The sequence below is a fragment of the Octodon degus genome, unplaced genomic scaffold, assembly GCF_000260255.1.
Source record: "Octodon degus isolate 3935 unplaced genomic scaffold, OctDeg1.0 scaffold00107, whole genome shotgun sequence".
NCBI classification, from domain to species: Eukaryota; Metazoa; Chordata; class Mammalia; order Rodentia; family Octodontidae; genus Octodon; species Octodon degus.
Genome location: NW_004524683.1, coordinates 7,249,284 through 7,260,871, shown reverse-complemented (window position 1 = coordinate 7,260,871; position 11,588 = coordinate 7,249,284). Strand labels below are relative to the sequence as shown.

The following is an 11,588-nucleotide window of genomic DNA, read 5'->3' as shown; positions in this document are numbered from 1 at the left end:
TGCAGCCACTGTCAGCCCACAGCTCTGCTTCCTGAAGGTGGCTCCCTGAAGGCTGTGGTCCCAGCTGCCACTTCCAGAGGAGCCGGCTAGGGATCCGCAGGCAGGTGAGCAGGTGGAGCCCCAGAAAAAGATGCCCCTGCTGCAGGCGATTATGCAAAGTGACAAGTGATTGCTTTCCTTTTCAAAGACAACCCCTTCGGAAAAAGCTTTTTCCTCCAAGGACCCTGGGGAAATGGGGGTTGGGTGGGAACTGCCTGGCCTTTGTGGATGGAGAAGGCTTGACTGGAGCCAGAGAGAAGGCCCCTCAGCCTGCTCCTCAGACTCTGGTCTCACAGGTTTCTGGGGGGCAAGGCCCCGATGGGTCTAGGCCGGAACACGTGACTGGAGCAGCTCAGAGTTCAGCAGCAGTCAGGGGTGGCCTTCCTCTCCACATCGGCCCGCCTGGGTCAGGGCCCGCCGGCGGGCCAGGCGAGACTTAGAGGGTGGAGAAAGCTTCACAGAGCAGAGGCTCTCAGCCAGTGCCTCTGGTTCCTGGGCCAGTTCGTTCTCCTCGTGCTGAGACAACTGGCGGTTAAGAGCGATGGCTTCAGCCGCAAAGAGTGTCAGATCCATGGTGCTGCTGTTCCTGGAGGGGCAGGAAAGGGTGTGAAGAGGGAGGCAGGAGCCCCAGTCGGTCAGTCGGTTGGCCAGGCTGGCTCTGTAATGTGCTGCTCCGGCTGGGTGCCACGCTTCCCCGGATTTCCTGAGCTGTGCGGGCTGCTTTCTCCAAAGCAGTTCTTTCCTGGTCTGGATTCTTGCTTGACTGAGGCTGGAAGGGAGCCTCATCCACGATCACTAGTCTAGACAGTCAGATGCTCTCAGAGCACCCTCCTGTGTTCCACCACTGTGCACTAAGCTCCCCTGTGGTCCTCTCCCCAGGAAGGGAAGCGAGCTCCTGGAGCAAGGCTGTGCCGCTTATGTTGGTGTCCTCAGATCCTAGGTCAGGGCTACTGTGACAGGCACTTTGAATTTATCAAATATATCACTGGAGGAGGATCTGAGATCTGGTGCTTGAAAGATTTTGGAAATGGCTCCAGAGAATCAGGTGGGAACCCCAGCTGGGCAGCAGCACCACCAGGATAATGAATCGAGACCATGAGGGGTAAGACATCCCTGCGAAACTTCTAAAAACTGGCCATGTGGCTGACTCCCAAGTGAGTTTCCCACACAGCTTACCTGGGACAGGGTAGAGCCTGTCAGAAACATACATCTGGTTGTTAAAAGGCTCTTACAGTCAAGGCCCACTGTGCAGCCTTAAACAAGTTCTCTTGATCTCTCTATTTCTTAGTTTTGTCATCTATAAAATGAAGAAAACCTCTCTTTAAACTGGAATATACTCATCTGGTGCATAATGACTTTTCAGTCAGTGACACAAAATATGACGGCATTGTGGTCTATTTTGTAGTGTATGTGACACTTGATCCCTCTGCCTTACAGTGCTGCACCCCAACTCTCACCAACTCCACAAGCAGGGCAACCCCTATATGGTATATATCTCCAATGAGAGTTAAGTGGTTATGGAAAGTGTTTTCCTGGAAATAAGACAGGAGAGGCCTGAGAGGCGTAGGAGGGCAGGAAGCAAGCGAGGTGGAGGGAGAGAGCGACAATGTCGGGAAGACAGCGAAGGGGTCTGAGGGGATAAAGAAGGGGCACGGAAACTGCTCCAAAGGCATCCTGAGCCCGGAGGTCGTCTCCTTGTGCCCCATCCCTGCCCCAGTGTGGTGAGGGCTAGAGGGAAAGCCAAGGAGAGAAGGCATTGGGCAGAGTCGGAGCATTTACCTCTGGAGGACCTGCGGCGTGGGGAGTCCCCTTTCTGGAGCTTGCTAGAATGGAAGGAGAGGGTGTGAGTCTGTGCTGCTCTTCCTTTCCACAGCTGCCCTACCCCAGCCAGCACAGAGGGGGCAGCTGGCAACAGGCTCTCTGCCCAGCACTAGGACTTGGCTCTGCTTGTCTGTGGGGTCCGACTTCCCAATGAGAGAGCAAGGAAAGTCAGAGCTTCCTCTGGGGTTCTTCACTTGCTGGTAGGACAGCTTGCTCGCAGTTGGGGTACACACCACCCCTCTCTGGTGTCACTCACCCCCTGCACCCAAGGGTGCTGCAGAACCTGGGCAGCACTGAGTCTCTGCTTCGCATCTCGAACCAGGAGCTTGGAGATGAGGTCTTTGGCTTCCTTGGAGATGTGAGCCCAGTCCCTGTCAGGAAACTCATACTTGCCTTCCTGGATGCTCTCAAACAGCTTGTTCTAGGTAAAGAAGATTCCTCTTGAAGCCACATGGGCCAGGGGTGCCAGGATGCACCTGCCACTGTTCTGATCAGCCTGGTTCTAAGTGACCTCAGCTGCTGTGTGTGGCTTGGGTATGCTACAGATATAGTCCCTTTCCCAACACAGCACTCCTCAAATCTCCAGAGGATACAGAATGCCCTTGTCAGAACAGTGATACTATTTGGGAGGCTGACGAGTGTCCTGCCAATAGATCAAAGCCTACCCTGCGAGTTGGCTCCTGGCATTCTCGGGCCACGTCTCCCACCACCACTAAGTGCATTATACTTCTCTCCCTTCCTGCACACAGCAGCACTCGCGTCTCGCCTCTATCTTTGCTGGTGCTGGTCCTCCTTATATTTCCTGCCCCTCTTCTCCAGCCAAGCCTCATCCTTCAGAGGAATGAGCTCCAAGTCTTCCCTCAAACGTCTATCTCAAGTGAGTGCCTGACCATCAGCTCATGACTGCCCTGTGGGAAGGGGAAGGGGCAGCACAAACCCTTACCAGACCAGGAGCAACCCCAGCCCTGTCCTGCCTGGCATGCCACTGACCCCTGTGGGGAGACCATTCCGTGGGCCCTGCTTACCTGACACACTCTGCACACCTCTCCCCGGTCCCAGCCACAGTCAGCCCCACAGTGACCCACAAAGGGTGGGTAGCCGCTCAGCATGATGTAGAGGACCACACCCAGGCTCCACAGGTCACAGCGCTTGTCGTAGAACGTGGCCTCATCCCTGAAGACCTCTACCACCTCTGGGGCCATGTACTCTGCAGAGCCGCACTGTAGGTACCAAGGAAGGGGGTGATGGCAGAGGGGAGAAGAGGTGAGTCCCAGGAGAGGAGGTGGCAAGGTGTAGAATGTGAGCTGAGAGGATGGAAGGCCAGCGTCATCAGGATGGTCAGAGGGCTTGTCTATACCACCAAGGCACTGAGAGAGGCTTAAGTGAGCCCAACACACCTCTTCTGCACTGGGCAGAGAGCTTCTCTCTACCGTGGTGCGCCAAAAACCGTGTGTGGTGCCAGGACTTAAATGCACCAGGAACAGAGCCTGGGAGGGAGCTCTGTGGAAAGCCAGCTCCATCCAGCAAGGGATTTCTTTTTTTTTTTTTTAATTTATTTTTTTTATTTTTCAAGCAAGGGATTTCTTAAAGTGACCTCTGCTTAGCTTCCTTACTAAGTGGGAGCAAGGAAGTATAAGGATTTAGAATTAAGAGACCATCAAAACTGGAAGAACTGTGACAAGCCCTCCCTCCTTCCCCTATTTATAGATGGAAAAAGTAAGGCTCAAGAAGGAACAGGGCGTGCAGCAGTAGGAGACCCTGGACGAGGATGCAGAACTCCTCCATTCTAGCACAGAAACCTGCCAAGAAGGGTAAAACACATCTTATTGGCTTCCCCCTTCATTATTACAGGCAGAGAAGCAGCCCCATTCCTACCCTGTGAAGTTAATGTGATTGGATGGTAGTAAGTGCTCTCAAAAAGGATATTTTCTTTATTATAAACAATTAGAGTTAATGATTTTGAGATTTTTGTTTTGTTTTGTTTTTGCGGAACTGGGGATTGAACTCAGGCCCTTGCACTTTCCAGGGAAGTGCTTATTCTACTGAGCCATCTCCCTGGCCCCTTGAATTAATGATTTTGAGAACAAGGTAGGCTGTGTGTTAGAAACTACTACAGAAACATTCCTAGTAAGGTTACTTAGAAAAAGGCAGAGTGGCACATTTAAAGACATGTCTTTTATAAAGGATACCAGGAAAACTCACTTATGAAACATACAAAATTTCAAAAGAACCACCCTAGCTACAGTGCATCAAGTATGTTAAAAGATGTGGTTGGAAGAAGTAGCTCTCAGCAGCACCACTGGCAGTGAAACGTGTAGGGAATCCCCCCACCGCAGGAGCCAGGGACTTCACAATTCCTCTCACAAATACTCCTTTTTCCTCCAGGGGGGAGGACAGCACCCCACTTCCACTCAGAGCTACACTGGCTGCTGCGTGGGCAACCAGGGCTGGGCTGAGAGGAGTGTGTTTTTACCTGGGACAGGAATCTAGATGCAGCCTGTGCCATGGAGACAGTTTGTCCCCTGCTTAGCAGAGATGACTGACACTACACTCAAGTGCCAATGTCAGTTTTGTTAGTAATGGGACAGGCTTGGGAACTACCAGTGCAGAGCACTGAGCAAAGGACAGTTTGGGCTTGGGAAGTGCTGCAGACGTGCTTGGTTCTCCATCCTTCGCCCTCTGTTCTGGATGCCACAGCTTTGGGTCAGGGGCCTCCCCCAAGCCCAGCAGCCCAACATGAAGGGCCCAAGGTGGCACACATATATACGTACTGGAGTGGTCAGCTCTGGTGTGGTTATGGGCATGCAGGAGCTGTTGAGTTTCATCCCACTGCCCAGGTCAAAGTCACAGATCTTCACTGGGGATACCTGCAAAGGGAAACAGGACAGAGGTCACAGACACAAAAAGTCAAAGGCACCTGGAGGCCAGTATACAAAGGGGAACGTGGGCGCGTGGCCATCACACTTCAGCCTGGCTCTATCTGCCAGGCTCCATCTATCTCCTGGGCTTAAGTAGGAGCTCCCTGGGGACTTTTTCCATGTGTCGTTTGTTTCATGTTCTCTCTTATTTCCCAACTGAGAGAAAAACAGGTGAACTGCACGGTGCTAGACTACTGCGAACTTGGTATGAGAGCAGAAATCCTGACAGTAAACAGTGGCAGGACAGGACAGGTTGCAGGACAAAAGCCAGAGAAGGAGCTGGTTGTGGTGGCACATGCCTGTAATCCTAGCACTCAGGAGGTGGAGGTAGGAAGATCACTGCGAGTTCAAGGTCAGCCTGCACTACATAGAGAAACCCTGTCCCCCCTACCCCCCAAAGAAAAGCCTGAGAAGTTAATATGTACAGTAAGTTCCCAATTTATGAATTGGTTCCATTCTAGGAGAATGTCCGTAAGTCAGACTCACAGGTAATCTGACAAAGTGAGTGCTATACAGTACATCTGTGTATCTTACACAGTACAACTATGAAAATTTGCAACTCGAATGTTTGTCAGTCAGAAACACAGTCCCCTTGCAGCCCATTTGGTGGATGGCAGAGCAGCTTGGGGTAAATCCTGGCCATCGCAGGCAACTCAGAGTCATCAACATGGCATGGTTTGCTTACTGGATGGGGCTGGATTAAAAGTCCTGGGGAAACGGAGCTATCCTGGCAGCAGGCACTCAGCTCCAAGCCCAGCAGGCTAGACATGGTGGTGACCATGACCACAGCAGCATGACTCGTGTCTGCAGGACAGGAGGACAGTGCAGGAGGAGGGAAGGATGCCGGCCTGGGGGTCCCTGCTTGCTGTGCATGACCAGGGAGGCCTGGGCCACTTTCTAACTTCTTCTGTCCTCCCCTCCCTCTTCCTCTCATTCTTTCTCATTTAGTCTCTCTTTTTCATTGTGGTAAGATGAAAACATAAAATATGTCATTTTAGCCATTTTTAAATGTACAACTCAGTGGTATTAATTACATTCATGCTGTTGTGCCACTATTGCTGCTGTTTTCAGAATCTTTCATCACTCCAAACAGAAGCTACACTCCAGGAGTAGCTTGCCATCTCCGCCTCCCGGCCCCAGGTAACTCAAATCGACTTTATGTCTTCATTCACTGCCTATCTCGGCGATTTCACACGAGTGGAAGCACACAGTACCTATGCTGTGTGCCTGGCTTCTTTCACTTCACATATTGTTTTCAGGGTCATTTGTTTTGTAACATGCATCACTACATGTAACACATAACATGCATGTTCTAAGGCTGTACAATGTTCCATTGTATGTACAGACAACATTTTGTTCATCGGCTCACCTGTCTGGACAGCTGGATGGACGCCCCCTTGTGGCTACTATGAATAACACTGCAATGAACATTAGAGGACAAGCAAGTGTCCAAGTCCCAGTTTCCAATTCTTTTGGTATATACACAGAAGAGGATTGCTGGACCACATGGTATTTCTGTGGTTAGCTTTTTACGAACTGTCAATGTGTCTTCCATATTTTACATTCCCACCAGCAATGTATAAGTGTTCTAACTTCTCCACATCCTCACCAATACTTGTTAGTTTCTTTTTTTAAAAAACTATAGCCATCTTAGTAGCTGTATAGTGGCGTCTTTTTCATTTGCTTGCAATACTACGGACTGAGCCCAGGGTCTTCAACTAAGCTACATCTCTACCCATTTATATTTTTAAAAAATTTGGAGATAGGGTCTCACTAAGTCCTCAAGTTGCCCAGGATTGGCTTGAGTTTACAACCCTCTTGCCTCAGACCCCTGAGTGCTGCTATACTGGCATGTGTGGCTTTTCTCTGTTTTTGATTTTTCCTTAATGACTAAGGATGTTGAACATCTTTTCACATGTTGTTAGCCACTTGTATATCTCCTTGAGGGAAATGTCTGTTAAAGTACTGTGGCCATTCTAAAACTGTTGTTTATCTTTTTGTTGTTGAAGTTAAAACTGTTGTTTATTTTGTTGTTGTTGAATTTTAGGAGTTCTTCATGCTATTTTTGACACTAAAATACTTACAAGTATATGAGTTAAAAATATTTTTTCCCATTTTATAGGTTGTATTTTTACTTTCTTTTATTTTTAGTTTTTCCAATAATAAAAAGGGGGCAATAAACTTATGCCATGAAGAGCAAATGAATCAAATGAAAATTCCTTGTAAATCAGAGGCAATGGTGGGTAGTTCAGAGGCCCATAGCAGTGGGGGCCAGCCCGCCTCAGGTTTTTTTTTTGTTTTGTTTTGTTTTTTTGGATACAGGGTCTTGCTATGCAGTTCAGACTTGTAATGATCCTCCTGTTTCAGCCTTCTCAGTGCTGGGAGTACAGGCGTGCACCACCACACCCAGTCCTGGGGCCTGCACAATGTGCAGTACTGGGGATCAAACTCAGGACCTTGTGCTTGCCAGGCAGGTGCTTATGCCACCGAGCTATCTCCCCAGCCCCCACCTCAGTTTTAATCTAGGTTCTTCTACATACCAGGCACTAACTTCATGTCAATTTCTTAATCTCTATGAGCTTCAGTCTCTTCATGCAAAATAAATCTATAAATCCTAAGCAGGCATATAAGTCTTTGCAATGTAAGCACTCCAGAAATTTTAATTGTAATCATTTATGATAATCATAATAATGAGGAATTACAAATTGTCTGTCAGAACCATGGACAGGAAGTCACAGGATTTTACCTGAGCTAGTACATTGTTTTTGCCCTCAGAAAGCTGTGCATAGCAAGCTGACTCACACTTCACTTGCAGTCGTGCCTTACACGTGAGCCACGGCTCCATCCATGCCAAGACAGGTAGCTCTTGGTTATGCATGTTTATGGATACAAATGGACCCACGGACGTGAGCCACCAATACTACTGGGCCTAAATCTCTCCTAACACACACAGAGCTTACCAATTTAATATGCTGTTATGGAAATGCAGTAACTTCTCTTTACTAGTGAAGTGGGTTAAGGCAATGTTTAAAATAGGTTGCATTTAATCAATATCAAGCATAGATGTTTTCTCTTTTATGGGCACTTCTGGAAATAGAACTGGAAACTGAAACACTTCTCAAGAGCTTCCTTCCTTATTATTACTTCTTTGCTGGGTGTGGTGGTATACCCTGTGCTCCCAGCACTTAGGAGCCTGAGGCAGGATGGTCACCAGGAGTTTGAGGCCACTTTGGGCTATATAATGAACTCAAGTCCAGCCTGAACTACACAGCAAGATCTTGTCTCAAACAAAATAAAACAAAAAATCCAAAACAAAGCAAAGCAAAGCCCCTAATGATTTCTTCTTCTTTTAGTGGCACTGTGGATTGAATTCAGGGCCTCAAGCATGCTGGCGAGCATGCTGTAACTGAGCTATACAACCAGTCCTTTTAAAATTCTATTTTGAGAAAGGATATGACTGCCCTGCCCAGGCTGTCCTCAAACTTGTGATTCTTCTGTTTTAGCCTCCTGAATAGCCTGGATTATAAACATGGGTCACCACACCAGGCTTCTAATTATTATTTCTAATGGTAGACATCACAAAGCATACATACCACACACCACAAATATTTGTGAGCAGAGATGTGCCCACGTAAGACTGAGTTGTCTCTGACTCTGATCAACTACTCTAAATGTAGGTACACAGGCCCAGAAAATGCTAATTTTGTGTAGATCTCATTTATTTCACAAGATGTATGTGTAAGCCAATCATCTTAATGACAAAGAACAAAGAAGGGACAAGAACTAACCCTATTTGGAATGCTGAAGCATTACACACGCGGCCCAGCATTCTCATGAGTGCACGGCAATTGGCTGCAGTTGTACCTGAGGCTGAGGGAACTGCTCACAATCTACAGTATATTGAAATCAGGGTGGCTTTCCTGATCAGTACAAACTGGGACATCCCAAAAGCAGGTCCTTAGTACCTTTTCTGGAGATTCACACAATATATTTTCAGGCTTCAGATCACGGTGAGCAATGCCTGAAATGACAAACAGCAAAGAAGTGGTTAACATATGCACATAATTATCAAACATTCCACACACAATTAATTTTTTCCAAATGCTGTTGTTCGCAGATTAATTCCCAATTATGGTACATTAAAAAACCAACGAGCTGCAGGAGGCAGAAGTAACCAGAGACACAACCAAAGCAGAGTTGATTTTGCAAGTTCTTTTGAAGCAGAGGCTTTAGAAGTCTGGCAGGGATAAGAAGGCCTAAATGAATCCCAGCCAGCCTACCTTTCAGCACTGCGGTGACAACCAAGAATTCTTATTATGCAGTCTAATACAAAGCAGAACAGAGCTCTGCAAATGACAATACTTGGAACAGCAATGCAGAAATAATTAGAGCTCTGGTTAAGAGCATCTCGGGGGGCTTAGACTGCTCTACCTCATTTCTTCTTGGGTAGCTGATTAGAAAAGAAAGATTCCTTCAATGGGAGTCCCTCAAATTTCTCCAAGCCTGCCAGCGCTTCTCACCTCCTCTGCAAGGACAGCCCTGGCCTGAGGGTGCTGTTCTTCAGAAAGCACACCTCTGCACGTTCGCCAGGCCTCCTCCAGAGTTCAGTAACAGTAGCTCACCTTACGAGAGGTTCAAAACTGCTGACCTGGCCAAGAAGGTATCTCAGGGAAACTGATCTTCTTATTTGTTTTGTTTTTGTTGTGTTGCTGGGATCTGAACCCAAGGTGTCGCACCTGCTAGGTAAGCACTCTGCCATTCAGCTATACTCTAGATCTTTGAAAAATTTGAGACAAGGTCTTGCTAAATTGATCATGTTACCCTGAACTTGTGACCCTCCTGTTTCAGCCTCCTGAGTATCTGGGATTACCAACATGGGATTACAGTGCTATGTGAAAGCCATCCTTTAACCAAAAGAAAGGGACAAAGAACAGGGCCATGTTGTTTCAGAGGACGACATAGAAACCAACCTTCCTCCCTTTCCCTTTCCTTTTCCTTCCCCTTCCCTTCCCTTCTTTTCCCTCAGTCCTTCCATGGCACGCACAGAACTGAAAGAACAGGTCTGGTAGCTCAAGCAAGAATCTACTTCAAAGGCAAGAAAGCAGCAGAGGCTTCCTGGGTGAGGAGGAGGCGGCAGGATATGCCCTACAGTCACTGGATGATCAACTTCTCAGGCAGCCCTCTGATTCCCTACTGGAATACACAGGCCCAGCCCACCTGAGGCTCTTTCCTAGCAAAGGAAAAGCTGAGCTCTGGCAAGCTAAGTAACTTCATCAGTCACCTAATTGAATGAGAACCCAGAGCAACCCAGCCGGCCTGCACAAATTGAGTCGGGCTACCGCTCACCACACTAAAAGTGAAGGATATTTTCCATTACGGCAAGTGCTCCCACAGAAGGATCATGAGCCGCACATGGAGCCTTACTCTCTGAATAGGTGCCCACGGCCCGCTAGTCCCTCAGTCCGAGAACTCGGAGAGCCAGGCTGTAATAATGGAGCTGCCTGCGTGAGCGCACCAGCCATTGAGCTGCTTCGGTTCATTTCCCAGAGGTTAAGCCACAGTGTGTCCAGTATTTAAAAGTACGGAACTTGTTTCAGGGCTGGCCCATTCTCACCCAATTCATCTTCCCAGCATGAAGTTATTTAGAAAACAGCCAAGTTCGGCTGGAAATCGTTTTTCATCCCCTCAACTCCTAGTCACATGGGCAGCTGGCCAGCTAGACATGAACAAGCACCTCAGAACTCCTAAGACCACCCGCCTCCATTCCCTTCAATGGAGTCTTGTAAATAAATAAATAAATAAATAAAACCGCCTCTACCCCTCCTCCAAGGTATGGCTCTTGTAAAGAGCGTGACCCAGTTTTGCAATCTACAGAGGCAGCTTGGGGAGCAGTTGTAAATCTTTGTCAGGCAGGTGTTACCTACATGCATCCCAGCTTTCAGAAAGTGAACTGCTGCTATTCATCATGCTGCAGAAAGTCAGACACCCCCTGCCAGGAATTTTCAGCCCAGGTGCAAGTCAGGGCCCTGGCACGGACACTGGTGGTTTGCAGACCTCTTTCAGCCACTGGAGGAGGCCAGGTGGAGTCTGTGGCCTCCCACACACCAGACACACCAGCAGCTGGGCCTGAGCCCAGCCAGGGTGGCCAGGCAGCAGCCACAGGCAGGAAGCAGTGCAGCCCGGTCACAGTTTCTTCGTTCCACCACCACCTCCACCACGCAGGATGCTTTCCTTCAAGGAATTAATATTAGCAATACAAATGCTGCCTGGTAGAGGATGACGGTGGAGAAAATAACATTTCACGAAGGAGTACTATGTGCCAGGAACTATGCTCCACCTATGACAGATGTATGCATATGTACTCATGTACGCACACATCTATGTATGTTCAATTTTCATAAAGAAGAAGCACAAAGCTACATAAATGGATTCATACAAATAAAAGGCCTAGAACAGTGCCTGGCACATAACAACTGCCATGAACCACTACGGATGATGGTATGGTCCCTCCAAGTCTGCACCATAACTCCAGGGGTAGCTATTATGCCCGAAAGCCTGGTTGGAAGAGAGGTGAAGCCGGGGCTCACTGTTTCCATGGCACTACTACTGGAAAATTTAAAGAACATGTAATAGTCCACAGCTTTATGGAATTGTTACAACAATTGGCAAAAAGATTTGACTCACTACAAAAGTCCTAGGAAAGGGACTGTAAGCAAAACAGAACTAGGACAACAACAACCCGCTAGTCACCGTGATGGTCCAGATACCTCAAACTTTCATATGAACAGAAATAGGCAATTTTCATTTACC

The 11,588-nt window shown here is 48.1% G+C and overlaps 1 protein-coding gene across 6 annotated transcripts in view; it reads right to left on the bottom strand.

The window, feature by feature from the left end:
* Position 1: 1 nt before the first annotated feature.
* The window catches only part of Mknk1 (MAP kinase interacting serine/threonine kinase 1), a 40,996-nt gene continuing 29,409 nt past the window's right edge, over positions 2 to 11,588 (bottom strand). For 5 of the 6 annotated variants that reach the window (XM_023724222.1, XM_004639167.3, XM_023724224.1 and 2 more), the window contains 6 exons: positions 8,744 to 8,799; positions 4,632 to 4,727; positions 2,886 to 3,080; positions 2,117 to 2,281; positions 1,819 to 1,862; positions 2 to 625 (listed from right to left, as the gene is read on the bottom strand). In XM_023724222.1, the coding sequence (XP_023579990.1) occupies positions 409 to 625; positions 1,819 to 1,862; positions 2,117 to 2,281; positions 2,886 to 3,080; positions 4,632 to 4,727; positions 8,744 to 8,799 (773 nt within the window). In that variant the 3' untranslated portion in view covers positions 2 to 408. The remainder of the gene's footprint in view (positions 626 to 1,818; positions 1,863 to 2,116; positions 2,282 to 2,885; positions 3,081 to 4,631; positions 4,728 to 8,743; positions 8,800 to 11,588) is intronic. The other variant, XM_012516476.2, reaches the window with a different exon arrangement.